We start from the raw sequence: 25,183 nt of genomic DNA on the forward strand, positions 1-25,183 counted from the left end.
TTTGTCCTTTACGCTGCAGGAGGTGGTGGGGCGCCCAGCGTACTTTTAAGTGTTGCTGTCGATGTAGGCCTTGGGAGATGAGACGCCACAGAATCCCCCTCCCGGAGAGAGATATGATCCTGGAATCGCATGGGGGAGGGGCACGTCTCTGTATCCAAGTGCCAGTGGACTGGTAGACAGGACTCGCTGACGCCCGGGGGTGTTTGAAGAGGCCAGGCAGGTTGGGTCGACCACGCTGATAGTGTTAATTGGGCGAGCGTGGCCGGCGAAGCGTTCCACTGGAGCTCCTGGAGAATTGTAAAGCCACACTGGGTTGATGTCAGGTACGAGATGACGGCAGTGGATCTAGCTGTTTGACCCCAGTGGTGATAGATTATTCGACACACAGTGGTCATGCCGCTGCCAGAGAGCTTGTACAGTACTTTGTCCAGTTACATTGGAAAGTGTCGCTACGGAAATTGTAATCCAGATTACGTTCGCCAGAGCGCAGCACCCGACTCCACGAACTTCATTGGACGCAAGAAACTTCATTGGACGCAAGAAACTTCATTGGACGCAAGAAACTTCATTGGACGCAAGACTTACGCATCCGCGACCTACGCATTGTAATATTTCTTTTTTTCTCTCTTTCTTTTTATTTTTTCGTTATTTCTCCTGATTTTTTCGTCCGGGTTAAATCGGGGACCGCGCACGATAGAACGACTTGCACTGTGGCCTCCCTCACTCTTGAGTGTGGAGGACCAGTGTTGACGCAGACACGAACACCCCCCTCCCCCCCTTCCCCCCTTCCCCCCCTCCCCCACTCGTGCCTGGGTTTGTCTATTCACCACCAGTGCTGCTGCTGGCGCTGGGTCTCGGCCATTCAAACACGTTGAATTGGGTCACTGGTGTGAACGCATATATTTAGGCGGGATGGCGTCTCGCGTATGCGTTATGTGTGTGTGTCTGTGTGTGTGTCTGTGTGTGTGGAATTTCTCGTTATTTGCGCCCGATTGCGTCTGACTTCGCTTGTGATGGGCCCCCTGCGTCGTGGGGGGGGGGGGGTGTAGAGATAATCATTTGGGTGAATGAAGGATGATTTGAGGTATAGTGGAGTGGGTTGGTGGGGGTTGGTGGAGGTAGTGGGGTTCTGATTGTGGTGGGGGGTTGGGGGTCAGATGGCCAGACCTGACATGGGAGGGTGAAGGAAGGAAGGAAGGAAGGAGGTGGGGTGGTGTGTTGGGTGGTTGACCTGTACTGTCCATGAGTGTGGGTATGTCTGCCATGATCCATGGGCGTTATGATCTACCCTTGTGGCACGTCTGTGATCCGTGGACCGTGGTCCTTCACCGTCACTCAACAGTCCATTTACAGCCATTTCACCTGTGTCCAATCTTCTATCTGTGATCCACTGCGTTTCTCACATACGCCATCAGTGGATAGATAAAGCCATAGTGATCCAGGAGGGCAAAAAAAAATAAATGATCCACCAATCCGCTGGTGCCGATGGACTGAAACGGTACGACAACTTCGGCCATACCTCGCTGCCTGCCCGCCGCTACCTCATCACTGCCATATAGAGAAAGCTTATATTAGGGAATTGATCACTTGTAGGTGTTCTTCAAGTGTTTTTTTATCGACTGGCATGTGATCACCTAACATGGGCAGCTTAACTGACCACTGGTAGTCGCTAGGCCTGTCGCCCAGATAAATAAATAAGGCATAAATAAAATCGCTTTTCGTCAACGCTCCACTTTCGAATGGCTGCCCTGCGCCCAGTACTTATTTACCGAGCTGACATGAAGACGATAATAATCATGAAGACTACAGTAAAAATTTAATATCCCCGACGCCTCGATATGTCAAGTTTTATCCTACTGTATCCCAAGATATAACACAGGAGGCGAGGTAGGGGTGTGTGTGTGTGTTTACGTACGTCCGTGCGTACGTGGGTGTTGACCGCTACGCACAATATCGCACTTTGTCTCATCATCATCTCCATTTTTGGCTTGACACCCGATCCTACTCTTCCTGGTGACGCAATGTCGTCGTGCGACGCCGTGTCGTGGCGTCGCACGACGCGAGAGAGAGACTGCGTCATGTTTTTTGGAAGAAACCCGAGAGCTGGTGTGTGTGTGTGTGATAGGGTCTCATGGCGAGCCACGGAGGTGTGAGGTGTGTGTGTGTGAAGAGGGAGAAAGAATTGGTCGTCACTTTAGCTTGAGGTATGACTTGGAGAGCGAGGGAGTCCCACTACATGACCTAATGGGGTTAGTTAAACGTGTGTAAGGGCTGTGTGGGGTGGGATATTTTTATTGTGGTAAGAAGGTTGAAGACGCGCGACTGGGGAGGGGGACAATATATATATATATTATACTTTGTCGCTGTCTCCCGCGTTAGCGAGGTAGCGCAAGGAAACAGACGAAAGAATGGCCCAACCCACCCACATACACATGTATATACATACACATCCACAATTACTCACATATACATACCTATACATCTCAACGTATATATATATATATATATATATATATATATATATATATATATATATATATATGTTATCCCTGGGGATAGGGGAGAAAGAATACTTCCCACGTATTCCCTGCGTGTCGTAGAAGGCGACTAAAAGGGGAGGAAGCGGGTGGCTAGAAATCCTCCCCTCTCTTTTTTTTTTTAATTTTCCAAAAGAAGGAACAGAGAAGGGGGCCAGGTGAGCATATTCCCTCAAAGGCCCAGTCCTTTGTTCTTAACGCTACCTCGCTGACGCGGGAAATGGCGAATAGTATGAAAGGAATATATATATATATATATATATATATATATATATATATATATATATATATATATATATATATATAATATATATAAACACACACTGACTATACATTAAACTTGTACTGATCATACTGTCTGCCCTCATTCATTCCCATCGCCACCCCGCCACACATGGAATAACAACCCTCTCCCCCCTCTTGTGTGCGAGGTAGTGCTAGGAATAGACAACAAAGGCCACATTCGTTCACACTCAGTCTCTAGCTGTCATGTATAATGCACCGAAACCACAACTCCCTTTCCACATCCAGGCCCTACACAACTTTCCATGGTTTATCCCAGACGCTTCACATGCCCTGGTTCAATCCACTGACAGCACGTCGACCCCGGTATACCACATCGTTCCAATTCACTGTATTCCTTGCACGCCTCTCACACTCCTGCATGTTCAGGCCCCGATCACTCAATTTCTTTTTCACTCCATCTTTCCACCTCCAATTTGGTCTCCCACCACCTCCGACACATATATTCTGAAAAATAGGTTTTTGATATTTCTTTTACGTGCGACATATTGAAAGTTGAAAATTCTGTTGATTTGCCTGTAAGATGGTGTACTTCAGTTTGATTATATTATGTTTATAATATACCATGATCAGACGATTATATTGTCCATAAACGTCTGATTTATGTAATAAGTTACTTCATATAATTTAAAAAAAAAACTATAACCAATTAATATATTTTCCTAAATTTCACCCCAGCTGTAAAGGCAGCATATCATCGCATCGTCAATGACTTATACGATTCATGACCAAAGAGAAGAATAAAATACCAAAGTATCCCTTATTTTTTTTATCAACGTTTTCTATGATAAAGTTTAAGGAATAACGATTTTCTGTGGCTGAGTGGCCAGGCCAGGCCAGGCCTGGCACGGATGATCATCCATCACGAACTGTCTTTCAGTTTCCCCCCTTTCCCCTCGGAGTGTTAACGTCCCCCTGATTTGACTTCGCCTCCATTTCAACTTTGTTGGCACTCCCCTCCCGTAGCTGACCCCACTCTTATCTCCCAGCCTAGCTGAGGGCTCTCTGGATGCACCAAATTCTACCTCTACCAGATATCTACGTCCCGTTGGTAGAATGTGTATGTATATATTCTAGCGATGCTGTTTTCCTGCGGGGCGGGGTGGCGACGGGAATGGATGAAGGCAAGCATGTATGGATATATGCGTGTGTGTATGTGATGTCTGCGTATATGTTGATATGTATATGTATGTACATATGCGTATGTGGGCGTGTGTATATATATATATATATATATATATATATATATATATATATATATATATATATTATATACATATATACATATATATATATATATTCCTATGAGCCCACGGGGAAAATGAAACACGATAAATTCCCAAGTGCACTTTCGTGTAATAATCATATCATCAGGGGAGACACAAGAGAGAAATAAAAGTCAGTTGACATACATTCTTCGTCTGTTTCCTGACGTTACCTCGCTGACGCGGGAAACAGCGATTATGAGTAATAATGATAAGAAATTATATATATATATATATATATATATATATATATATATATATATTATATATATATATATATATATATCCGTCTCACATGTACTTTCTCGTGGGCACTTCCGTCCCATCTGTTTCCTCCTGTATTATCCAGAGCTTGAGAGTAGGAGGAGGTCAGGACACAGCAATCAGGTCCGGGCTGCCCCTGACACACAACACACACACACACACACACACACACACACACACACACACACACACACACACACACACCAATATTTGACTTTAACACCAGTTTCTTGAAAGATAACTAATGTAAAACAAAATTCTATAATCGTTAGCTTTCTTTATTGAAGTCTGTTTTGTGTCTAATTACCAATGCCTTTTAGGGATCACATACGGTAAGAGCACCATTAATTAGTCTCTGTGGTAAGTAATGGATTGAAAAAAGATTATGTCTTTAAATGAGAAGGGTTCCAATAATGGGCTGAAGTCATATATATATATATATATATATATATATATATATATATATATATATATATATATATATATATATATATATATATATAACCATGTAATGTACGCATATGTAAATTATTTAACACTATATCCGAGAATCGAACCGTGGACCATCTGTGTGCATTAGGGTAGCTTAACCCCTAGGCTCACTAAGAACAAATATTGTAATGACCCATTGCGGCTTGAGGGTAAGGCCACCTGGCACCCACACAGAAAGGCTAGGGTTCGAATCCCGGGTAAAAAAAGTAGAAAAAATTGAAAAAATTAACATATATATATATATATATATATATATATATATATATATTATATATATATATAATATTTATTTATATTTTGCCTCCCTGGCAGGCTGGGCATGAGCCATGATGGAGACCCCCTGGCCAACAATGATTGTGAGGACGAAGGTTTCCAGGGCTCGGTGATGGCGCCCCTCGTCGCCGCCACCTTCAGTAGGTTCCACTGGTCCAAGTGCTCCAAGGTCGAGTACCACAGGAAGTCCCCGTGAGTACCTTCCCTCATTAACCTCCTTAATTAACCTCATTATCGTCTTTAATGAACCGTGTTTTCATGTCGTCGACCTTCGACCTTTGATGAGTGAGTCCAAAGTGTCTTGGGTAGGGAGGGGTTGGGTTGGGGACACAGCTCCCCGCGCGCGCGCGCGCCCTCCCAATTCCAGTATAAGAAGCTAAAATATCTGGATTCCAAGTGTTGTGGTCCTGGAAGTCTGGGTAAGGCGCGAATGCGATGAGAACCAAAATGGCTCCTGAGTGGACGAGACCTTCTGGGTTGGGGCAGCCAGTCCACCCAGCGGGTTCATCTTTCCCTTGGAAGTGTGTCTTTTAATGGGTTCCTAGCCTAGGTTAGGGGGATTACTACACTCTTAGTGCTTTGTATGTTGTCTTCATGCTAGTTAGACTTGAACGTAAGATTGAGGGGGAAAAGATGCCAGGAAGAAGCAAGAAGAGAGAGGGGGAAGGGATCGAACGAGGAACCCCTTAAGACGTGGTAATGCCTCTCATCTTTTCCCCCTCTCAGCTGATGAATAGATACGAAATATGCCTCTGAATTTCCCCCTTTTTTTCTGGATCCTTACCTTTGCCTTTGGTACTCTGGGAGCCATTAGAGGTAGGAGCCATATTCACTCAAGTATATTGCTGTCAAAAATCTACATAAAACGAATAGCATAAGTTTCAAAGAGCATATTTAATGGACTGCTTCAGCAGCTACTCGGGAAACTGCTGCTCATTTCATCTAAATATTAAGATGACACACCTGATTCTATATATTTTTCGCGATCTTTTAGAGTTTAATGCCAAAGCTTCATCTGTCTCTTAAGAGAAGTGTGTGTGTAATAATGTGTTCTGAATGCAGTTTATGTGGCAGCAGGTATGACGGTATTCCTACATTTTCTGTTATTCGATCATCAAAGAAAACGAGCTTAAAATGGACACGGGGAACTAAAGAAAAATAATGAAATTCACTACCATCATATATATTCCTTATGAGGCATCATAGGAGTTCTTTAGGTGCTTCCTAATTACTGTAGCAGTAATTCAAAATGCCATCAGTAAGATTCGTTAATGCTGTGTAACTCATAAAGGACCCTGATGTTTTATGGGCCATTTATCGCCATTTGACGCAGTTAGGGTCCTGTGTGGTTTGTGAACGATCTATCTTCATTAGCACTTCGATGGCTTGTGAATCTCTCATTAGATTTTTTGATAAATCCTATAGTAATGCATTGCTTCACGTAAAATTTCATTACATCTTTTAGAACTTCCTGAGGCACTGTAAGCCTTTGAACGCTCAGTAGCTGTGTATCTTTGGATTTGCAAGGTTTTATTAACCTGTTGAACTCTTAAGGCTTATGAAGCCTTATTATGGATCTCGGGACCTTGTGGGTTCCTGAGCCCTCATGAACCTTGAAGGACTTCTAAAGCTGTTATGAACGGTATAGGACTTTTTTTTTTTTAAGCCTTGACCTCCCACAGTCAAGCTTGAGTACCTTGGACTCCCAAGGCTTCTGGAACCATAAACTTCCAAATTCACATGAACCTTGAACTCCCAAAGCTCCAAGTACCTTGGACTTAATGGCTTTGGGGACCTTTGGATTGTGCCACTGTATGGACAGTGGGGCACTGAGGTCCTTCTACTCTAAGGATCTAGGGACTTTAGACTCTAGGGAACTAAGGATCTTAGGGGCTGAGGGTTTTGCAACTGTGAAATCAAGTGTTCAGTGAAGTATTTCACCGTAAGAGCATTACATCTCAGAGTTGTGAGAACTTCAACAAATCTCTCCAGACTCTGTAAACTTTTTATTTCCTCTGGGGTTTTATAAGTTACTATGCCATGCAAATTTTCTTAGCGACTAAGGTTTTGTAAACATGATCAGATATCATGAGGGCATGTAAATCATGTTGAACCCTCAAGGCCTGGGTTCCATTTCTCAATAGTCTCCAAGTATTACTGCTGAAAAATAGTTTGGTATACCTGATGATTTAGATATCTTATACTGTAATAACACTTTTGCTGGTTCACTATAGATGAAACAGATGTACCATTTTATTACCTTTTTTTTTTTTTCTTGAAGTCATGAAGTTTATATAACAAGTAATCCGATATTGCAGTGGTGCATCGTTTGTGAAAAAACTAAGTCTAGAATTTTGTAAACCCTGCTAGAGCTTAAGAATGATGAACACTGTAGTATTATTGTTAGCACAATGTTTGTATACCTGATTATAGCTCATTTTATTGGTAAGTACATCAGCAGTTTTGAGGTGCATACCCCTGGCTGAGCCTCCCAGCAGCAGTTGAAAATACTGATGTATTATCAACAGATATGAAACTAAGATTGATAAGACAGTTGTTATTCACCAGTAATTGGAGCTGCTTGCTGAACAAACCACAGTGGGAGAATGCCACCGTCGTGCCATCAACCATAAAGTACCAGTACTCCCTGGAGGACCAGTGCAGGATGGAGTTTGGCGAGGGGTGAGTTCGTCACTATTATAATCTATTCTTGTGGAAATCCCCTATTTTGTGAACCTTGTCTGTCTGTGTTTTCAGTTTTATGCATTTCCTGTCTCTTCCTTTTTAACCACCTATTTATTTCTCTTTGTTTTAACACATTATGTTCTCTTAGATTTTCTCCACCACTAAACAGTGACCTCTTTAATTGTATGTAAATTGCTATAGATTTCTATAGATTGTATAAAGATTAATGTATTATCAGTATTGAAATAGTCTCTAATGGTTTCAAAACACTAGCTGCATATGGGATCTTAACATAAAGTTAATGAAAGAGCATACCAGATATGAGGAGTTGCTCTTGTATATTAGTCTTACCACTCATACAGTTGTGAAGGCACATGCTGTTTGATGACATTTATTACCCAGTATGACTTGTGTATATCAGTTGCTCCTGAGAGATATGCACTACTGGATGTGTACAATAAGACAGTTTTAATTGCAATTGATGAATATCTCTTTTTGTCTCCATTTCTTGCAGGCTTAACTTCTTTCTTCTTTTACCTTTAAGTCAGTCACTCTATAAATCTTTTTTTTTCATGATATTTTTACTATATTAGATTTACCATGCATGCATGCATATGTCTCATGGTGTATGTCTTCCAGTTATGGACTGTGCAGTAACGTTGGGCTGACAGACCCATGTACTCATCTGTGGTGCAGTAACTCCTCGATGCCCCATAACTGCAAGACTAAGAAGGGACCACCACTTGAGGGGACCATCTGTGGCAAACACAAGGTCAGAGGGGACTCCTTAAGTAGACACAGGATAAGGTAAACCAGATGAGTTGAAGTATGGAAGAACTCGAATGAACCACAGAGGAAACCAGTCACCAGAAGTTATGAGGCCAGTAGAAGGGATATGATTAGTAGGTGGGTCAGACTGGGAAAGTTGGAAAACTGAGGGATGAATCAAAATTTGGACAGACATACAGGAGTGGGTCAGAGTAGTTAAGGTCATGAACTAAGGATTGTGAGAAAGTGGATTGTGGAAACAGGAATGTTAGTGACTAGGCAGGAAGTAAGAAATGGGGAAATTTATTAGGATAGGCTTGGTGGTAGACTTTGGATTATGTCATATGGGCAGTGGTGAAGAATGAAAGGAACAGGCATCAGAGATATAGATGGGTAGATAGAAATGATGTGTCACACTGACCAAAGATAAAGCCTTGAGGTACATTTCAGTCTGGGCAAGAGGATTGACAGACGAGTGTGTTTGACGAATCCAGGAGATGAATTAGATAATGGAATTGATTGAGTTTGTATCAAACTCAATAACGATATGAACTGAAAAATATGTGAAACTTGGTAATAGTTTGCATTCCTCTTGAGACTGTGTCAAACTAGTTAGAGAGGTACTTTAAGCTTCATGAAAAATAGGTTGAAACATACAGAATTAAGTCTGAACAAGGATAGCTAAAGAATATTGCAAATAAGGCAAAGAGTACAGAAGAATTAGTCATTACTTGCCAGTAGAAAGAAGCAGTTGGGAAAATAGATTAACTGAAGAATTACTGGATAAAGGGAGAATGAAGATTGAATGAGACTGAGCAGAGCTATAGAATGAAGCATCAGTGGTGCATGAGAGGAGAAATGGTAGATGATAGAATAAGGAGTGAAGAATGAGTCATATTTGAGTAGAGAATGCCTAAGGGAATTACTTTTTCTGGAAAAGCAAAAGATACTAACAAATGAGTATGGTTAAGGGAGAATTTCAGCAGTCATTGTGTTGTCAATTCTCCATAACCCTTCTTTTGGCATATCCCATACATGCACATCACACATGATTCAAGGTGTAGTTTCATTGTCACCCAGCTGAGGTCTTACATTTGAAATATATGAGCAAAGAACAGGTATTGGTTCAGGTTTACCATAGTAATTTGGCCAAGTTCTTTTCATATTCTGTTGTGAAAATCAGATGCAGAATGCAAGACATGTATTTGTTACATATTCCTCAGTAGATTTGACTTTTTATGGGTCTGAGGAGTTACCTCACCTTTCATTACCTTAGGACGACTTACAGTAATTTGTGCGTCGATGTTTGATATCATTACTTCATTCTTTTAGTTGTCATACACTGTTGCTATGATATCATTGATTACACAATGTTCATTTTAGAAAGTGGCTTCAGATATGTATACGTGAGTGCATATGTTATTACATATGTTCCATTATAGATGTGTTTGCTGATTGTCAGTTGACTTATGTCCATGAGGTGGCCTAGATTCTGTTCGTCAGAAATTTTTTCAGTCTTACACATCAGTGTAAAGAATGAATCTGCTTACTGTGGCTAATGCAGTTGAGCCATACCTGCTTCTTGTGTAATCAGAAAAAGAGATGAGCATTGTTCCTTGCTTTATCAAAGATGAGTTATTTGATTCTAGAAGGGCTACCGCTGTTACAGTGCCTTGCAAACTGTTCTAAGATGTGTGTACTGAATGGTGACAATAGTGTAATAGGATGAATTCTGGGAAAACCTAATTTAGAGTGACAGGGATATGACTGGCTGTTGGAAGCTTAAGAGTGAGAAGGAAAAGGTCATAGCTCAATAATGACAGGGATATGGCTGGCTGTTGGAGGCTTAAGAGTGAGAAGGAAAAGGTCATAGCTAAATAATCTTATCAAGAAAAGAGAGAGAGAAAAAAAAGGTAAAGCAAAGGAAAATGTTGCAAAGTTCTTGGAAATTTAAGTGTGGAAGCTTCATAGGGGAGTGTAGAAGTTAATTTTTAAGGGTTCACATGGGTTAGGCTACTGTAAGAAAGTAATGATTAGGTTGATGTTAGAGTATGTACTAGTAGATTATCAGAGTAAAAAATTGAATACAAACTGTTGGACAAATGTGGCTGATGTGTGTAACATTGTTTCTGGGTTGATAAGTGTCAGAAGGAGGAATAGCAATGAAGGAAAGTGGTTTGGTGTGATGAATAGAATTTTGCTTTTTTAATAATATCTTTCTCAGGCAGAATTTTTGGACTGTTTTATTATGGATAAAGAGGTGAAAAAAATAATGGAGAGAGGTATGTTAGTAAAGCAGAGAATTTTGTATTGTATCATTTGTTACTTATATTTTGTAGAATCTTTTTGACATAGAAATGAAGTAACCTTTATTAAAGGTAAAATAAGGAAGGACATGATGGAATCAGAAATGTTAAAAAGAGAGGTTGAGAAGAACAAGAGACATATGAAAATATGAAATAGTGAAGTTAAAGTGAAAAAGTTGAAAGTAACTAAAACAAATTCATAAAAGTAGCAAAGGAAAGTACAAAGAGAACCATGTATTTGTATGCAGAGGGTGATTGAGAATATAGAGTAGTATTGAAATGACAAGAAAGATTTACAATGGAAGGATAAGAGATTAGGAATGTAGATGGTAGACTGTTATAAGGGTATATGTAAAAGTAGCAAGATCAGTATGGGTTGGAATGTGAATACAAAAAGGGTGTCAAGAGAGATGTGATGCAAACCAAAGGAAATTATGGTGCAACAGATGAAGTATGAGAAACAAAATTAGAGGAAAACATAGTAAGAGGGGCATATGAATGACAAGTGGAAAAGTAAAGAAGGCTGTAATTTATAGAGGGAGAGTAAATGAGATCTGAAGGAATATCACAAGGATGAGAATGGATTCAGTAGTGAGGGGATTTCAGGTGCAGGTGGTACACTGCCATTTGAGTAGTAGGATGTGTGTAGATGGAATAAACCTTCATGAATCTTGTAAATATTAAGGAAGGAGTTTTACCATTCCCTGTGTTGAACATCGAAATCTCCCACAATGACACAGTAATAGATATGAATATGTGTGTGTGTGTATGTTAGTATGTGTATGTAAGCACCAGGAACTGAGCCTATGAGGAAAAGATCCATGCATTGCTCCTTTTGTTTAACTTTTAGAAAGAGATGACACAGGAAGGGAGGATGTATTCATTACAAGATAGTAACCTAAGAATTGTTTCATTTGTTCTTATAGGTTGTGCTTGGCTGGCCCATGGGAAATAGTTGTTGATGAGTGATGGATACATTTTTTGGCAAACCTTGGCCTTTTGTGTCAAGGTCCAGCTGCCTTTAGTGGACAGAGCTGCTGATCATGCATCTCTCAAGTTCTGTCGAGTTCGGAAGAGAGGATGTGAGAAGGAGGTATGGCAGAAAAAAAGAATGGTTGAAAAAAATCAAGGATGAAGTTCTTGGATAGTTTGGGCATATGTCAAAGATGAATGCTGATGAAGAGCTTGTTGTTAAGGAATGCAAAGAAAATAGGGGAATGAGGAGACCAAAAGATGAGTTGAAATGGTAGAGTTAAGGTACATGTGGAAGAGGGTTATTTTGCTGGAGTGTATGTTACTTTTGAAAGAACTGGGATGCATAACAGAGATTCTACATGAGAAATCCTAATGGATGGTATAAGATGATATAATCATTTGAGAGAGAAAATATAGCAGGCATGTTTATTGATTAGACATATTGATTTTTTTGTATTGTTACCAGAGTTAATACTATATAATGTAATTATATTGATGTCAGAAGTCAGGCTTTCTTCATTGTTGATTGGGTCACCAAGTTACAGATATCTTACATGCGTGAGTTTCCATAGTCACTATGAAGCATGCAGTCCAGATTCCCAACAGTGTGCATATGGAATCATCCATTATCAGTAGCCTTTAGCCTCTACCAGTGATAATGTTAGTCACTTACAAAGATGTCCCTTTCAGTGGTGTCGTCATGGATTGTGTGTGTCAGTGAGTCAGGAGCTGGATGATGCAGATGGTGAATCCCCAGTGAGACATAACCCACAGGATGGTGGCTGGGGACCATGGAGCCACTGGGGGCCTTGCTCAAGAACCTGTGGCACTGGAGTAGCCTTCAGGACCCGCGCCTGCGACCACCCACCGTTAGTAGTAGAGACATCTTGCTTGGGCTTATGCATTCTCTGCAGAATTGGGTGTGCAGCAGTAATCATTAAACTCATTGCCATGTTTATTGACTGTACAAGATTTAAGATTTAACAAAATTTACAGCAACTTTATGAAAATTGTTTTTATGGTACATGTTAAAATGCATATAGTTGCATGTGTGGTGTGATTACTCTTTTTGTGTTACAGGGAGAGATTATTATACTCTTGTTCCCCTGTCCCTTAACTTTATGTATACATATGTATAAATGCCCCCAGCATATACCAGGTACTTACTCATCACCCAACTATCATCAGGAAATTTAACTCAGGCCTATTAGATTGTTGTGTCTCAATGTTAGCCACCACACTATGGTGGCTTTTTTGTGTGATTATGTATTTGTAATTACCTTTTAGTGCTGCATGAAGAGAGAGTTCTGCTCTCATGGAACCCTTCTTGCAAACTTCTTTTATCATCAAGTAGCCTTCTGAAGATTTGTTTACTGCCAGCATTTACGGTTTCATCACATTGTCTAATACTCAATATTTCCTCAAAGTGCCAAGCGGTAAAATTCTTTTTGTTTTCACCTGAGATAGCCTTGATTGGGGCATGTTTTGCCCATGCCATGTTGATCACAATATAGAAAGAAACTTACACATTTCTGGGGAGTGTAATTTCAGATGTGGTAGAGAGGAGCTTGAGACATGGTACAAAAGGATGGCTGTTTAGGGCTTGTCAAAGCACTGTTGTCAGTGAATATGGGTTGTAGTTGTAGTTAGAGATGTAAATATGGAAGTAAAGAAAGGATTAAGGTATGGCATACTCTACCTGACCCTGACCATGCAGCCAAAACATGGACATAGAATGAGACAAGGAGGTCAAGAATCCAGTCTGAGAAAGTGATTGAATGAAGAAAGTAATGTTGGGGTGTATGAGATCTGCTGTGGTATGGAATGCAAAGGGAATGAAGTTTAAAGTGGTATTGTGGTTGAAATATAATACTTTGAGGTGGTTTGGGCATGTGAAAAGAATGCAAGAAAGGAGTTTATAAGAGAATGTTTGACAGTACAATTATAGGGAATGGTGTTCAAGGAAGAACCTCTATGATGTGGGGAAATAGAGTGGAAGAGTACTGCAGGGAGAGAAATGGGGGAGAACGCAAGGAGTGGTGTATGCCAGGGAGGCATGTATGGACAGGAATATGTGAATACTTTTGGCAAGGCTTCCCTCTTAATGAAAGTTCCCAAAGGGAACAGACACACACAAAAAAAGATATGTCACAAGATAGTTATTATTATATATATATATATATATATATATATATATATGTTTATTTTTTGTTTTTTTTTCCAAAGGAAGGAACAGAGAAGGGGTCCGGGTGAGGATGTTTCCTCAGAGGCCCAGTCCTCTGTTCTTAACGCTACCTCGCTGACACGGGAAATGGCGAATAATATGAAATAGAATGAAATATGTTACTCAGTGACCAAGCTTGTTTGTGAAGTTTCATCCTGCTGGGTAGAGTGATGATTTCTTCTAGTTGAACAGATAAATGTAAAATAATGGTTGTAGCTCGATATTGCATTAAATCCATTGATCTTAGCTTAGTAGCATCCTTTACCGTCTCAGAAAGAATTTTTAGTTGATTTCCGAATCTTTTTGATTGCCCCATATTGAAGTTTCTAGTAATAATGTTGTTGACACATTAGTTTTGCTATAGAGAGCCAAAAATACCTTATGCAGCTTATGCTATGACCATGGACTCATGGTTATGGTATGCCCACCAAAAGAAATGGTGGATTCTTTTTCCATGTCTTAAAATCAAATGGTTTGTATGCATATGAGATGTGATTTCTGACAGCCTGTGGTTTTTATTTACATGAAATATGATTCTCTGACAACCATAAAATGTCCCAATAGTGTTCTTCCTGTGCTTATAGGCCAGCTTGGGGTGGTCGTCGATGTCGTGGAAAGAGGGAGGAGTGGAAGGTGTGTGGTGTGGAAGAGTGTCCACTACCTCATCAGGACTTTAGAGCCCAGCAGTGTTCCCTTCTCACTCGCATTGTCAACCTTGATCCACGCAGAGCAGCTCTCTCCTGGCTCCCATACGAACCTAAGAGACGTGAGTCTGATTTTGCCAGTGTCTTTTTCTTTTCCTGAATGTTGATATAGTAAAGGATACTGTAATTGCCATAGTATAGAAAGCTGGGTCACTTCATTAGAAAAAGCTAAGTTTATTTTAAGATAACTGCCTTTGCTATTCATGCTGTTGACCATGTGCTAGCTTTTCTTTTGGAAAATCGAAAAGTGAGAGAACAGGAAATTTTGTTTTGAAGGGTCATCTAGCACTGCTCTGGCAATGTAGTGGAGGGGACACTAAGTGATTTTTGGCAGGACAAGGCAAGAAGTTACCAGGAAATACTTATAATGATAGTTGTGATAAGATGATAATGATGCAATTGATAATAATGGCAATAATATAGTGATGGTAATAGTACTCATTATAATGATGTTAAGTGAAATAAATAATCTATTAGTTATCAAGATCACATATGATATATAGGCATAGAAATGTAGCATGATGGCCCAGCCCTTTAAGTCAGTAGAATCCCAAAAGGAACTTTGAAATATTTTACACTTTTTTGATGCTGTGGAAGTTCACCTTCCCCTGCTTTGCATAGGGTATTTATTCCTGGAAAAATATGTGTGAAGTGATTTCATGCAATGTGATCTAAACAGAATTAGGGAAATTTAGAGAAACATTACTTACGTTTCCTTTTTTCTTCACATTCCATGCAAAGAAAAAAAAGTGTGTTCACCAACTTTTTGAAATGGTTTACATATGGAGACAAGATGGTAGGGGTGGAGCAATAGCTAGGGGAAGTAGGTGGTCATGCACACTCTACTTCTCAAGTTTAGCCACCACTCTTAAAAAAAGCACAAAATCTTAACAGAAAAGGTTCAGAGGAGGGCAAAAAAGATGGCACCTGAATTATGAGAGCTAAGCTACAGGGAAAGGTTGGAGGCTTTTAATTTATCCACCTTGGAAGAGTATGGGGTGACCTAATCACAACCTTTAAGTTTTTGAGAGATCAAGAAAGTAGACATTGGACAGACAGTATTTTGAGAGGTATATGGATGTATGTAACATGAAAATAAGTAAGAAACTTGTAAATATGAATATAAAGAAATGATTTTATATGTATGAATGGTGAATAATTGGAACAGATTGACTAAGAACAGACAGCAAACATAGATTCAAGAGGTTGCATGATGGTAAAGAGTGTTCAAGAGATGGGGCCCCATGAGTGTGAAACTCTCTCCCTGCTTAGTATGAATAGGTATTTACATGCCTGCTGCTCACTCATTTAAGAAATGAGAATATGTGAGCATTATACACAGAAGGGTTCTCTGAAAAGAAGCCACGTAAAATTCTTCTGGTACTTCTTCCCTAAGTGGTTGAAGTCCATCAGAAACGATGATAGTGAAAGAAGTACACTAAGATTCCAGGGTTGAAATACTTCTTGAGCTCATCCTTTGAGCTCTCAGAGTGTGAATAGCTAATTCATTATCTGCCAATAAAAATTTTATTTTTATTTGTACTGTTCTTTTACTAAAATATTTGCACTGGCAAAATTGCTGTATTTTTATGTTATACTTTCTCATCATCTTTTATTTATTGATTTCTCATTGTTTTACAGGTAAAAAGAAGTGCCGTATTTCTTGCTATAGCCACACCACAAACGAGGTCTACATTGGTCGAGAGTATGTAGTGGATGGGACTCGTTGTTCATATGACCAACCCAATGATATTTGTGTACAGGTAAAAAGAGAGCTTCACACAGAGCAAAAAATAGGAGAGAGAATGACAGAGAGAGAGCATTAGATGGACAATACATGAAAGCAAAAGAGAGCAGAAAATAGATAGAGCAGAAGAAGCAATAAGAATAAGATAGCGCATAAGTGAGATACATGTAGAGATCATAACAAAAGAGAATGATATACACAAAACATATTGTACAGAGTGTCCAAGATAAAAAGTATATGAAGAGGATAATGAAAACAAATTGCATATGTTGTTGAGTGCAACTAACAGGGAAACAGGAAATCACCAGGTTGAAAAATAATGCGTCTCAAAACACCTTTTAAAAACTTTTCTCAGAAGAGCTGTTTTGATTTAGTAATGGATGGTTCATAATTATCAGTAATGAAAATGCTGCACAGAGTAAATGGTGTGTATAAGGGCCTCTGTTAAACTTTTTAACAGCTCAAGGATGTTCTGTGGACCGTGAAAGACTTATTAGCTATTTTGGAGCATATTGTGCAAAGAAAGAGAGTTTTTTCACAAAAAGGTGAATTTTCTGAGTTTCTTATTTATAGAAAATAGCAGAATATCTTTTTAAGAGAATCTAAGAAATTTTGTGAAGGATTTTCATGACTCCTGTTTTGCTGTTTCAAGGTGTGTTTGGGGTATAGGTAAATTCTGAGCAGTGTTTCATGAATATGTTCAGTACTTTGGGAGTGTACGTAGGGGAGCATGTGGTGAGGGGTGTTAGATAGGTGTTGATTATGCTGTAGGTAGTGTTGTGCAATTTTGCTTTTGTGGATTGTATTTTAAGAGTTTGTCTTTTTTTGTATCATCAGTGAATTGGTATTGTTGTGCATAAGTGTTATGTGTCCTCCTCAGTGTCCTTGTTGTCTCTCTGGCGTTTAGTTTTTCTTGTTATAGAAGGGATGGAGAGTGCATCTGGGTGTAAGTCTGGCTTTGTAGGTGACGTCTGTTTGCATGTTTAGTTCTTGGAGTAGTCTAAATACTTCTGTGTCTTTGATACCACTGATATTTAATTGTAAAATATGTAGTGTATGAATGGGGTTTAGTGGGATGCTAGAGTTAGCTTGTCCTGAGTGAGGGTGTGCATTTTCTGCTGTTGTGTTGTTGATTGGTTGTTTGTGCAGGGAATGTGAGAGCGTTAGGTGAACGCTTTGGGTGTATGTGTCCCGGTGGCTGATGCATGTCCAGAATTCTGATTACTCATTTACGGATGGTAGTGATGTTCAGCTGAGGTTGTTCAATCTTTGCTAATGTACCATATGTGTGTATTTGTGTTCATATATTTATATATGTTATCTTTTGATGCATTATACAGGGTAAGTGTGTGTCAATGGGATGTGACAAGGTCGTGGCCTCAAGAGCTCAGGAGGACGAATGTGGCATGTGTGGGGGAGATGGTGCCACGTGTATCCACCACCAGTCTGACTACCATGAAGTTCCCCCCATGGGTAATTGTTCATTTTTGTTCCTGATTGCACTTAGAGAGATGCTCATGACAGCTCGCCATGCACAATGATATTACTAATACCATGCTCAAGGAAGATTAGGCTCTCTTAGCACATCAAAGAAGAAAAGGTATATCAGTTTAGAGATGGTGCCCAAAAAAGATTGAGCTCACTTGACCATAAGAGAAGAAAAATGTTTGTTACTTTAGAGACAAAAGATGCGTAATTGCATTGCATATAGGGTCTGCTGTTATTTGAATGATGAAGATTAAGTGGGGAGGAATTTTCTTTGATGGGCAGTGCAGAGAATAAGAGATGCTGGAGAGAATGGTGTTTCCATATACTGGATTTAATGGTTGCTCAGGTACAACCAGTGAGGTGGTAATTAATGCATCATTTTGCGGAGAGGGAAAAATGTTAAATCAGGAAGTATAGCTAGCATGAAAATATAGGTGTTTACAATTTTCTTTTAAGAGTAGGTTATTGGGTATATTGGGTGAGGTAAGATTTTTGTGAGATTATACCATAAGGAATTGGCATTTGATACAAATGGCAGTATTGATATTATCTGCAGAACAGATTTAGAAAGACTGACTGGAAGAATGAATTAGACTGAACTCAGTGAAAACTGATACAAGCTTTAGCCATTGGTAACTAGAAAGGGTAATGAGAGAGTAGGTTAGCAAGCAGAATTCCATTATCATACAGGAGGTTGAAAAGCATGCATGGGATAGAGTGAATTGAAATTAGTGGTGTAATGGGATCAATGTGCTGTCAGTGGACTGAACCAGGGCATGTGAAGAGCCCTGGGTAAACCATGGAAAGGTGTGTGCGGACATTTTTATAATTTCTTGCATTATTGAGGTAGCATCAAGAACAGATGACTGAGCCTCAGAGGGAAAAATCCTTACTTGGCCTGTGTCTCTCTTCCTTCTTTTGGAAAAGTAAAACAGAAGGGGAGCAAGGATTTCCATACCCCACTTCCACCCCTCTTAGTCACCTTCTACAACACGTAGGGAATACATGGGAAGTATTCTTTCTTCCCTATCCTGTGGGGCAGGGTGGCACTGGAAAGGAATGAAGGCAAGCAAGTATAAATATGTCCGTGTGTATATACGTATATCTCTGTTTTTTGTGTATGCATATGTATGTATATGTTGATATCTATATGTATATGTACATGTATGGGCGTGTATGTATATATGTGTGTATATGAGTGAATGGGTCTTTCTTCGTATGTTTCCTGGCACTACCTCTCTTACATTATATATATATATATATATGATTGAAAGTTACATATCTTGTTCTTATAATTGTTAAACTAATCGTCACTTTTGATGCATGGACAGACTACAGCCGAGTGGCCATCCTGCCTGCGGGTGCTAGGAACATCATGATCAAGGAGGAAACCCCAACTATGAACTTCCTAGCACTTTCAGATAACTCGTCCTCATTCTTTCTTAATGGAGGCAAAAGTCAAGAACCTTCCAAATCATTCATCAGTAAGCCTTTGTTCTTTTAACTGCCTGTGGTATAAATTTTCACATCATTTGAAGACTTTTGTATAAAGTGCTTAATCCTTTGGATTCAAAAGGCACTGTGTGTTCAATTTGAATGGAAGCTAATATTGTAATTGTTCTGTGCTCTTGACCAAGGGAATAAAATGTAAGCAAAGCAAAAACACATGCAGACATATGGAAAGCACTAAGCTAACTGATTGAATTGTTGCAGGTGAGGGTGCTAAGTTCCTCTACAGCAGCCGCGGAGAGCGAGAGATGCTGCAAGCGAGAGGACCGTTACTGAAACCTGTCTCAATCATGGTGAGACTGTGCATATATTACTGTAATGTATTTTACTTTAGAAATGTGGTGAACCTTTCCTCTTAGTTGATCTCTCTCATTCTCACTTAAGTACTTTTAGGTGGAAATGAATATCTGTATTATGTTCCCAGCATTTGATCATTATCAACAGAAAGTGTGTCTTAAAAAAAGAATCCAACACAGAATGAGACAGAGGACAATGTTAAAATTGATACTTCACAAGAAATTTCTCTTCCTGTTGAACACCGATCAGGATTGTAGTCTCTTTGCATAATTATACTAGTTACGTGGATCCTCTGAGTAAAGGTAAACGTAGGCAAGTTTTGTGAGCAAAAAGAATTTCTACCAACACTTAATCATTCCAGAATATTTGATTGTGTTTTAAGATTATATCAGATGACACTTAGCTAGCAACTGTGCTGTTTCTCTTGGGCTAAATGTATCGCCTTTCTTAATTCAGACCTGCACAGCATCCAGAAAGGGGAGGCAGTAACCTGACTAAATTTAGTTGTGCAAAAACCCAATATCTCCTTGCATCTCTCTCTCTCTCCTCTCTTCTCTCTCTCTCTCTCTCTCTCTCTCTCTCTCCTCTCTCTCTCTCTCTCTCTCTCTCTCTAAATCTCACTCGTTCCCCATGGTTGAATTTCAAAACTGTACATTTCAGCCCAAAAGTTACGTAAATGTATTGGTGCATAATCACATTTTTGCTATATCCTAGTGTTTCCACATAATAAGCATAAGCTGGGAGTGTTGTATAGATACCTTAATACATTTTATCTTGTGAGCAGTTATTCCATAAATATATGGATTTTATTTGTTCTAGTATAGAGCACTGCTTGCATATCTGAGGTGGTTCTACCTCCACCTCTCTCATTGCTAGCATGGCATCAAAGGCCTTCCACTCAATGAATTTTCCTCTTGTCATTTTTTGCAACCATCCATTTCCATCCACTGTGATGTTGATGCCCTCTCTTTGTTCTAGAACATTACCATAATGGAAGGGAACAAAGAATTCAGGTTAGAGAGGTTGGATTTATTAGTGATGTGCCATTGGGTTCATTTTTGGGCACACTGCTCTTCTTGATACACATTGATAACTTATCTGATGGAAAGGGCTTTTACCTGAACACGTTTGATGTCAGGCCCACAAAAAGAGTAAAGAATGATGATAATGACATCAGCTGACATGAGATATTGACAGACTCCAAAGTTGGTGTGATTAATGGGTATCAAATTCAGTCCAAATATAGAATAGGACGCTGTGAAAGAACACCTCAGTGCAATTATTATTGATTGGGAAGTAAGCTACAGTTATCTGTATGTGAGAGATACTTAGGAGTTGACATTGTGACTAACCTCAACCCTTAGCTTAACATCAGGAGAATCGTTAAGAAACAAACTGTCTGCTGACAATATTGGATTTGCATTTAAGTGCATAGATAAGAAAATAGTCAAAAAACTATTGGAAGCATACATGGGACACTGGATTTACACCTTAAGTCTGGTTGCTACATGTCAGGATGCACAAAAATTTGATTGAGAAAGTCTTGAGAAGGGACATGAATCAAGGGAGTTGAGCTGCAATATGAAACAGAGGGATGTATATTTGACTACTATAGAGGGGAGAAGAAATGCAGATGGCTTGATTGCAACCTTCGAGCTTCATAATTAGTCGGATGGTGTTAACATTGAAAACATTTTAATGAGATGCATTAACTGAGTAATCAGAGGTCATATCAAAAAGCTAAGGAAGAAGCATATTAGGGAAGATGTGCAGTGCAGTTTTCATGAAAGTTTAGTAGATGGTTGGAATAGATTTAATAATGAAACTGTAAGTGGTGGTATTATACAAATGTTTTATAGGGTTTGGGGACCCATGAGTGGAACCCTTTCTCTTTATTATACAAATGGGCAATTGAAATAAGTAAAAATTTTTAAGAGTGTCTTGAGTTAAGCATTTTGGTGTGTAGTGGAAACAGCATATATGCAAACAAAATGCCTCTTAGGAGCAATTGTCACACCCTTATTTGTTCAGGTACATGTTTCTAACTATAATCCAGGTTCCCATGTATAACTGGACAAAAGAATGAGAAGGAAAGGTTTTCATGGTGGCTCAGAGCTTAACTCTGGAGTGCTGATAAGCCTGCTTATATGATGTCCATTATATCGCTATTCACATCATCTGTTCTATACCATCCCATACATTATATAATGCCTTGTCATTCCACTCTTATTTCATTCATTGATTCATTTCTTTATCTGATTACCAGATTCATGGCTCAAGAGCACAGGAGTCTGTACTGTTACAATTACTTATGTGACACCGCTTAAGCAGGAACACTACCAGTGGGAAGTCGGACCATTCACTGCTTGCTCTGTAACATGTGGAGGGTAAATATCATGTTCCAGATTCGGACAGTCGATTCTGTATTTACATGTTGTTAATTGTCTAAAGTGAGTTTATATGAATTTTCTTTCATCTTGTAAAGATCAGCGCTAAGTTGTAATGATTGTTGAGAACGTAATACATGTACATGTATGTAACTGGTTTGTGTAACTTATGATTATCCTTATTTTTAAGAGCCTTTACTAAATGATACTGTTTATATAGATGTTTCTTATATTCTAAATTGTACTAAGATTGAACAAATCTACACCAGGTTTCTCACAAATATATTAAGGCAAACTTTTAAAGCTCTTTGTCTGTATGTATTTTGTACACATTATTCAACAAACCTCTTCATTGCCATGATTATTGTGTAAATTTTGGTTGTTCAAGGTAGGATTTTGTGACATCTAGCCACTTTTTCTCTTTTCCTGAACTTTGGAATTGTTCATGTATTTGTGTCTTTCCATCAGCCTTTGTGTTTTTGAAGGGCGGATTTTTCATTTTCCTAAAACCCTTAAACTGCATAGTCTCTCTCTCTCTCTCTCTCTCTCTCTCTCTCTCTCTCTCTCTCTCTCTCTCTCTCTCCTCTCTCTCTCTCTCTCTCTCTCTCCTGCTGCGGAGGAGCTTACACTTTCAGATATGTATGTATCAGAAAGAGACACGATTAAAGCAACTAATCAACTTAACTCAGCATGAGGACCTTATGAAATTTCCATTCATATATCTAAGAAAGCTATGGGTGACAGTAGCAATACCTCTCATGATACTTCTGAGTCTTAGTAAAGACCAATCCAGCATAATGGATATAAACAAAATGGCATACAAAAATAGCAATACACAAATTGGGATAAATATTAATTGCCAAGATGATATAGACCAGTCAGCCTAACATTGCATGTGATTAAGATATGTAGTAAAACAATAATGATATGTATTATGGAACATCTTGTTAACAACAACTTCATTAATCAAGGCCACGACAGATCACTGTGATAACATACGTGAGAATCAGTGCAAGGGAAGACAATTTGATTTTTTCTGGATTTCCCAAAATACCTTTGACAAAGTGATGACAGAAACATTAAAGGAAAACTTGGAAAGTGGATTAAAGAGCTTATGACATACAGAAAACTAAGAGTGGCTGTAAATGGAACTATATCTGATAAATAAGATGCGATTTCAGATTTTCCACTGGGATTAGAATTGGATTCAGTAGTCTTTGTGATTATGACACCTGGCATTAACAAGTATGTAAGCGAGATTAGTCATGTGTTTCATAGGTGACAGGAGTGCAGATGAAGAAGTGGGAAATGAAGACCACAGAAAACTACAAATTGAACTGGATATTTTACACATATGGTGGAAGAGAATCTAATGAATTTGATGATAAGAATTTCAAACAAATAAGTTATATACAAATGGTTGGAAGAGAACATTATGAAATATTAGGAATAGAAGTTAAATAAGTCATGGAAAGATTAGATATATATCAATGCCTTCCTATAAATGTCCTACAGGGAAAGGCAGAGAGCAGAGAACATTTTATAAGACTAAGAAGTTACCATAAATGAAAAACTTAAACTTAAGGAGCACATTAATAAGAAAGTGTTCTAAAGCCAGATAATGAGAAGTATGATAATAAACACTTTCACAACAAGAGACAGAAAGTTAATGATGTTAATGTTTGTTGTATATATAAAAGGCAAAATAGGATACTGTTGTGGTGTACTGTCAACAGTTTAATGCAGAGAAGTAAGTAATTTAGAAAGGATACCGAAAAACTCCACAAGAAGAATTAATGGTCTCGACCATATGAACTGCTATGAAGAATGCAGAGGTACATGGTAGCTTAGCAATTTTGGCTAAAACTTGTTTTAGTTTCTCACTGTTTTTTGTGGCAAGCACTACACACTAGCCCAATTCCTAACAATATTTTGCCATAGGTAGGTACTTAAATGGTCACCTTTCTCTCAGTTTGGGCTGAAAGACGACTTTAGTAAGCCTTAACCCATTTGTGTTTATAATTGACAGTGGTCAACAACATCAGACCCTTGTGTGTCGAGATCGCCGCACAGATAGACAAGTCTTCCATGACCGCTGTGATCATCTACCACGTCCTTCAATAAACAGTACAACATGCAATACCTTTGGGTAAGTGACTTTTTAATGTTTTTCCACACTCATGTATGGAAAGTCAGTTTAGTGTTTCTTTCAATAAGTAATGATATTTATATCCCTGTTTACCTCTTACTCTGGAATAGCCTTTTCATAACAGAACTGATAGTCTCTTTTAATTCTATTGCTATATCTATTGCAAAGAATATTTGCTCTGTTGGATGTTTACAGTTCATTCCTTTACAACTAAGTGATGGAAGAACTATAAGTACTCTTTACTTTTGATGCCCATATGATATAGAAACTGTGGGAGATCAACTAAATATACACTACACCTCTCCAACTCATCAGCAAAACTCTCAGGAGTGATTTAAATGTTTTTTAGAGAGAGAGATAAGTCTAAGGAGACTAGATGCATGGAAGTGCTTTCATCAGTTCTTAGGGGACAATCCTGTTTTGGAAGTGATTGGAACGTTATACCATGAGACACTTTTATAACTTCTGAGTTATTCCTGACAGATCAAGGATGGAAAAGAGGTTGGGCAGGTTCATTATGTGCAGTGCATTCACTAACTCAAAATTTGGCATACTCAAACAGAATATCCAGTTCGTATGTGATTCACATTTCACTTCTTCCCCATAATGATTGTACTTAGCTGGCTTCACGAGCTGTAGATCCTCCAAAATTAAAAAATTCATTTTGCTGCTTATAACTCTTCTCTGGTGAGTGATGGGCATGTGTTTGAATATCCCTGTTTCAGTTGCTCCTACTTTATAATTTTTCAGTATTAAAATGTTGAAAATAAGTAAATAATTTTCTTTGATAGCTAATGTACATGTTTATAA

The 25,183-nt window shown here is 38.9% G+C and overlaps 1 protein-coding gene across 1 annotated transcript in view; it reads left to right on the top strand.

The window, feature by feature from the left end:
• Positions 1–25,183, top strand: part of LOC139763114 (A disintegrin and metalloproteinase with thrombospondin motifs 14-like) — a 155,958-nt gene that overhangs the window by 125,781 nt on the left and 4,994 nt on the right. Inside the window, 12 exon segments of the mRNA XM_071688772.1 lie at positions 5,174–5,326; positions 7,703–7,816; positions 8,459–8,591; positions 12,559–12,737; positions 14,677–14,858; positions 16,438–16,559; positions 17,884–18,016; positions 19,363–19,515; positions 19,745–19,833; positions 22,104–22,131; positions 22,134–22,224; positions 24,254–24,373. Of these exon segments, the coding sequence (XP_071544873.1) occupies positions 5,174–5,326; positions 7,703–7,816; positions 8,459–8,591; positions 12,559–12,737; positions 14,677–14,858; positions 16,438–16,559; positions 17,884–18,016; positions 19,363–19,515; positions 19,745–19,833; positions 22,104–22,131; positions 22,134–22,224; positions 24,254–24,373 (1,497 nt within the window).

Source organism: Panulirus ornatus, chromosome 46 (assembly GCF_036320965.1).
Source record: "Panulirus ornatus isolate Po-2019 chromosome 46, ASM3632096v1, whole genome shotgun sequence".
In the NCBI taxonomy this organism is placed as follows: domain Eukaryota; kingdom Metazoa; phylum Arthropoda; class Malacostraca; order Decapoda; family Palinuridae; genus Panulirus; species Panulirus ornatus.